Source organism: Chiloscyllium plagiosum, unplaced genomic scaffold (assembly GCF_037043375.1).
Source record: "Chiloscyllium plagiosum isolate Xiang-an unplaced genomic scaffold, Cpla_swu_hap1 HiC_scaffold_40, whole genome shotgun sequence".
Lineage (NCBI taxonomy): Eukaryota > Metazoa > Chordata > Chondrichthyes > Orectolobiformes > Hemiscylliidae > Chiloscyllium > Chiloscyllium plagiosum.
This window is the reverse complement of record NW_028270178.1, coordinates 5569135-5575134: the sequence shown is the minus strand read 5'-3', so window position 1 is coordinate 5575134 and position 6000 is coordinate 5569135. Positions and strand designations below refer to the sequence as shown.

Genomic DNA, 6000 nt, shown 5'->3' with positions numbered 1-6000 from the left:
GCCCCTACACCGACCCGCGCCCCTTCACCGACCCGCGCCCCAACACCGACGCGCGCCCCCACTTACACACGCACGTACACCCGCATGCACGCCCACCTACCTGCTCGCCCGCCCACCTGCACGCGCGAGCACGCCTACACCCGCGCACCCCTACACTTACATGCACACCAACACCTACACACTTACACCTGCGCGCGCACCCCTACACTTGCATACACTCTCACCACCTACACCCGCGCATGCATCTATACACACACCTACATTACATACACACGCGTACACTTACATACACACACCAACACCTACATACCTGCCCGCGGACTTACACCTACACACACACATCAACACCGACACTCACGTGCGCACCTGCACTTGCTTACACACACACCAACACCTATACACACCTAAACCTGTGTGCGCATCTACAACTACACACACACCTACACTTATGAGCACACCTACATCCGCGCGCGCGCACTTACACACCAAACCTACACACACATCTACACCCGCGCACGCCCCTACGCGCACGCACCCCTACACCCCCCTACACACCCACACTGCCCCCCCCCTCCAACCTGGTCCTAACGCTGCGGCCTCTGGATTGTGCTGTGGAGGGGTTTGCTCACTCTGCTGTCTGCCTTCTGCCCTGTAGATGAGGTGGGGAATGAGGATGGCCAACAGATGGAACCCCGCTCAGCCTGGGTGGAGGGCGAACAGCAGCCTCTGGCCCAGGATACCCCGGCTGACGGACAGGAGGAATCCGAGGAGGAGAGCTCCAGTGATGAGAGGTACGTCTCGCCATGATCGCACAGAAACGAGCCCCTTCAGCCCATCTGCCCGGTGTCTGCTCCAGCCCCTCCTCCCCTCACTCCCATTGACACGTCCTGTTGTTATTTGTTCGCGGGTCTGCGGTTTATTGCCCCATCCCTAATTACCCCTCGAGTAGGTGGTGGTGACCTGTGTCGGGTGGAGTGGCAGGGGCTGTGCCCTGAAGGAGGAAATTTTGGGATTCAAAGCTTTGTTCATGAGACATCAGTGTCACTGTCTGGGCCCCAGTACTTATCGCCCCGTCCCTAGTCGCGCCCCCCGAGAAGGTGGTGGGGGGGTGAGCGGCCATCTTGACCCACTGCTGTCCATGTGCTGTGGGTAGACCCACAATGCCCCTGAGGGAGGGAATTCCAGGATTCTGACCCCGAAGGGAACGGCGATATATTTCCGAGTCGGGATGGGGGGTGTCTCAGAGGGGAACTTGCAGGGAGGGGGGTGTGGTGTTCCCATGTACCTGCTGCCCCCCCCTTGTCCTTCTGGATGGGAGTGGGGGCCGTGGGTTTGGGGAAGGTGCTGCCTGAGGGTCTTTGGTGAGTTTCTGCAGGGCCCCTTGTAGATGGCCCATCCTGCTGCTACTGAGCGTCGGTGGGGGGTGGGGGAGGGGGTGTTTGTGGGCGTGGGGCCAATCCAGCACGGGGCGGGGGGGGGGGGGGGGGAGGGGGGGGCTGCTTTGTCCCTGGATGGGGTCGAGCTTCTCGAGTGTGGTTGGAGCTGCCCCCATCCAGGGGCAAGGGGGGGGAGTATTCCCTCACCCTCCTGACCCGTGCCTTGTAGATGGTGGGACAGGCTTCGGGGGGTGGGGGGAGTCAGGAGGGGAGTTACTCGCTGCAGGATTCCCAGCCTCTGACCTGCTCTTGTAGCCGCTGGGTTTATGTGGAGAGGCCAACTGAGTTTCAGGTTAATGGTAACCCCCAGGACGTGGAGAGTGTGGGGGGGGGGGATCCAGTGATGGTAACACCATTGAACATCGAGGGGCGGTGGTTAGATTGTCTCTTATTGGTGATGGTCATTGCCTGGCATCTGTGTGGTACAAATGTCACTTGTTAGCCCTAATCTGGATATTGCAGAGACCTCAGAGCATTTTGACATCTGAGGAGTTGCCAACAGCTAAGAGATTGGCTCCCGGTCACTGAAGCGCTTGTGAATATTCTGGAGAAGCCATTCGCCTTCTACAAATTCAGGGCTTGCCTCGGTTCCCTGCAAAAAGCCTGCCTGTTCTTTCCCGGGCAGTTGCTCTAAGCTGTTGCTGTGAACCACTGAGCCAGAGACTTTGTACACCAGCCACCCTGTGCCTTCTGCAAGCAAGTGGAAGGATTCGGAGAAGGGTGACTGGATCTGAAATGTGACCTCTGCTTTCTTTCTGCGGGCGCTGCTGAGATTTTCCGGCAGTTCAAAGGAAGAGCATTATGCTGTCAGGTCAACAGATCCACCTCCTCAGAGCCTGGGACAGTTCGAACCCTCATCCCAGTCTTTCCCTCCACCCGTAACACTGATGTTTTTATTAGGGTCTCTCCGATTGTATAATTGTTGTTCGATAGCGTTGATCATTTGTAACCAATACCAATCATCAGGACGAGCTACTCGCCTGATGATCTGATTCAGCCAATCCCACTTTCTCCCTCACACACCCTGTCGGAATTTTATAGGCTTCTATGACATTCCTTCGCGTGTTTCCCTTGTCTAGTCCTGTTGGAATTTTATAGGTTTCTATGAGATTCCTTCCCGTGTTTCCCCTGTCTAGTTCTGTTGGAATTTTATAGGTTTTCATGAGATTCCTTCCCGCGTTTCCCCTGTCTAGTCCTGTGGGAATTTTATAGGTGTCTATGAGATTCCTTCCCGTGTTTCCCCTGTCTAGTCCTGTGGGAATTTTATAGGTTTCTATGTGATTCCTTCCCGTGTTTCCCCTGTCTAGTCCTGTGGGAATTTTATAGGTGTCTATGAGATTCCTTCCCGCATTTCCCCTGTCTAGTCCTGTCGGAATTTTATAGGTTTCTATGAGATTCCTTCCCGCGTTTCCCCTGTCTAGTCCTGTGGGAATTTTATAGGTTTCTATGAGATTCCTTCCCGTGTTTCCCCTGTCTAGTCCTGTGTGAATTTTATAGGTTTCTATGTGATTCCTTCCCGCATTTCCCCTGTCTAGTCCTGTGGGAATTTTATAGGTTTCTATGCGATTCCTTCACGTGTTTCCCCTGTCTAGTCCTGTGGGAATTTTATAGGTTTCTATGTGATTCCTTCCCGCATTTCCCCTGTCTAGTCCTGTGGGAATTTTATAGGTTTCTATGTGATTCCTTCCCGTGTATCCCCTGTCTAGTCCTGTGGGAATTTTATAGGTTTCTATGTGATTCCTTCCCGTGTATCCCCTGTCTAGTCCCGTGGGAATTTTATAGGTTTCTATGAGATTCCTTCCTGTGTTTCCCCTGTCTAGTCCTGTGGGAATTTTCTAGGTTTCTATGAGATTCCTTCCTGTGTTTCCCCTGTCTAGTCCTGTGGGAATTTTATAGGCTTCTCTGAGATTCCCCCCCCCCTCCCCATCCTCCTAAACCCCAGGGAATATAATCCTAACTGATCCGGTCTCTCGACCTACGTCAGTCCTGCCCTCCCGGGAGTCCAGCTGGGAAACTGTCGCTGCTCTCTCTCCATTCCCAGACCATCCTTCCTCAGATACGGAGACCCCCCCCCCTAACTGCGCACAGTTACTCCAGGGGTGGTCTCCCCCCAGGCCCCTGCTCCGGACCCCAATCCTCTCGGTCTGAAGACCCAACGTACCATTTCCGCTCCTCCCCGCCTGCTGTACCCACTCACTGCCCCTCAGCGGCTGATGTACAAGGGCAGCCCAGTCTCATCGCGCCTCCCCCTTGCCCCGATCTGTCCCCCCCCCCCCCCCCCCCGTCCGGGGCCTAACCTGACTTTCCTGTGTTAAGTTACCAACTTCCCATTTCCCCACGTTATCCTGCGGTCACCTTTGTTGCAAACAGGAATTTAATTCTCGTTAAACCTGGTCTGTGTTGACCGGAGTTTAAAAGGGCTGGTCAGTTGAGGATGTTTGAAAGTTGTTACCCTATTGTGCTCCCTTCGGGAACAGTGTTCCCAGCGCCTGCTACCCACGAGTGATTGCGGAGCTCGACACTAAGACGTTATATACCGTTCTCCACGCAGTGATATCCAGGCCATGAGACAGAGGGAAGGTCAAGGAAAGAAACGGGCTCTGGATGAGACTGACACGTTCGAAGTGGTGCCGGTGGAGAAGTCAAGTAAGTGAGACAGGGAGAGGAGGGCACGGACCACTGTTGGCTGGGGATACACGTGCCAGCCTCTCTCTCACATCATCAACCTGATCAGATTCCAGTCTGTAACTCACTCCCGGGCTCTCGGTTATTCTGTATATAACTCACCCTGAACCCCTCGACTAGATTCCAGTCTGTAACTCACTCCAGGGGTATCTGTTATTCTGTATTTTACCCACCCTGAACCCCTCGATCAGATTCCAGGCTGTAACTCACTCCAGGGGTATCTGTTATTCTGTAGAAAACCCACCCTGAACCCCTCGATCAGATTCCAGGCTGTAACTCACTCCCGGGCTCTCGGTTATTCTGTATATAACCCACCCTGAACCCCTCGATCAGATTCCAGTCTGTAACTCACTCCCGGGGTATCTGTTATTCTGTATATAACCCACCCTGAACCCCTCGATCAGATTCCAGTCTGTATCTCACTCCCGGGGTATCTGTTATTCTGTATATAACCCACCCTGAACCCCTCGATCAGATTCCAGGCTGTAACTCACTCCCGGGGTATCTGTTATTCTGTACATAACCCACCCTGGCCCCTCGATTAGATTCCAGTCTGTAACTCACTCCCGGGTATCTGTTATTCTGTATATAACCCACCCTGAACCCCTCGATCAGATTCCAGGCGGTAACTCACTCCCGGGGTATCTGTTATTCTGTATAAAACCCACCCTGAACCCCTCGATTAGATTCCAGTCTGTAACTCACTCCCGGGTATCTGTTAGTCTGTATATAACCCACCCTGAGCCCCTCAATTAGATTCCAGTCTGTAACTCACTCCCGGGGTATCTGTTATTCTGTATATAACCCACCCTGAACCCCTCGATTAGATTCCACTCTGTAACTACCTCCCGGGGTATCTGTTATTCTGTAAATAACCCACCCTGAGCCCCTCGATTAGATTCCAGTCTGTAACTCACTCCCGGGGTATCTGTTATTCTGTATATAACCCACCCTGAACCCCTCGATTAGATTCCACTCTGTAACTACCTCCCGGGGTATCTGTTATTCTGTAAATAACCCACCCTGAGCCCCTCGATCAGATTCCAGTCTGTAACTCCCTCCCGGGGTATCTGTTATTCTGTAAAAAACCCACCCTGAGCCCCTGGATCAGTTGCCAGGCTGTATCTGTGTCCTGGTGAAGCCCTGTTGGTGAACCTGTCTGTTGTGATGTGATGATCTCGGTATCTCTCCCGCCCAGTAAAGAAGGCTCAGGTACTGGATGCTGAAGGCCTGGCACTGGGAGCCATTATCGCCACCTCAAAAAAGCGAACCCGTGATTTCATCAACAATTCCTTTAATAGGTAAGAACCGCCCCCATCTCTGTAACCCCCTCCAGCCCCTAGACCCCCTCCCTATCTCTGTAACCCCCTCCAGCCACTACACCTCCTCCCCATCTCTGTAACCCCCCTCCAGCCCCTACACCCCCTCCCTATCTCTGTAACCCCCTCCAGCCCCTACACACCCTCCCTATCTCAGTAACCCCCTCCAGTCCCTACACACCCTCCCTATCTCTGTAACCCCCTCCATCCCCTACACCCCCCCCTATCTCTGTCACCCCCTCCATCCCCTACACCCCCTCCATATCTCTGTAACCCCCTCCAGCCCCTACACCCCCTATCTATCTCTGTCACCCCCTCCATCCCCGACACCCCCTCCCTATCTCTGTCGTTCCCTACACCCCCTCCCTATCTCTGTAACCCCCTCCAGCCCCCACACGCCCTCCCTATCTCTGTAACCCCCTCCAGCCCCTGCTCCCTCTCCCCATCTCTGTAACCCCCTCCAGCCTCTACACCACCCCATCTCTGTAACCCCCTCCAGCCTCTACACCACCAGAGGGTCAGTGCTGAGGGAGGGACCGCACTGTCGGCGGGTCAGTGCT

General features: G+C 54.2%; 1 protein-coding gene across 1 annotated transcript in view; it reads left to right on the top strand.

Annotated features, from left to right (window-relative positions):
• Positions 1-635: 635 nt before the first annotated feature.
• The window catches only part of ftsj3 (FtsJ RNA 2'-O-methyltransferase 3), a 28149-nt gene continuing 22784 nt past the window's right edge, over positions 636-6000 (top strand). Inside the window, exons 1-3 of the mRNA XM_087981589.1 lie at positions 636-791; positions 3988-4082; positions 5320-5422. Of these exons, the coding sequence (XP_087837715.1) occupies positions 685-791; positions 3988-4082; positions 5320-5422 (305 nt within the window). The 5' untranslated portion in view covers positions 636-684. The remainder of the gene's footprint in view (positions 792-3987; positions 4083-5319; positions 5423-6000) is intronic.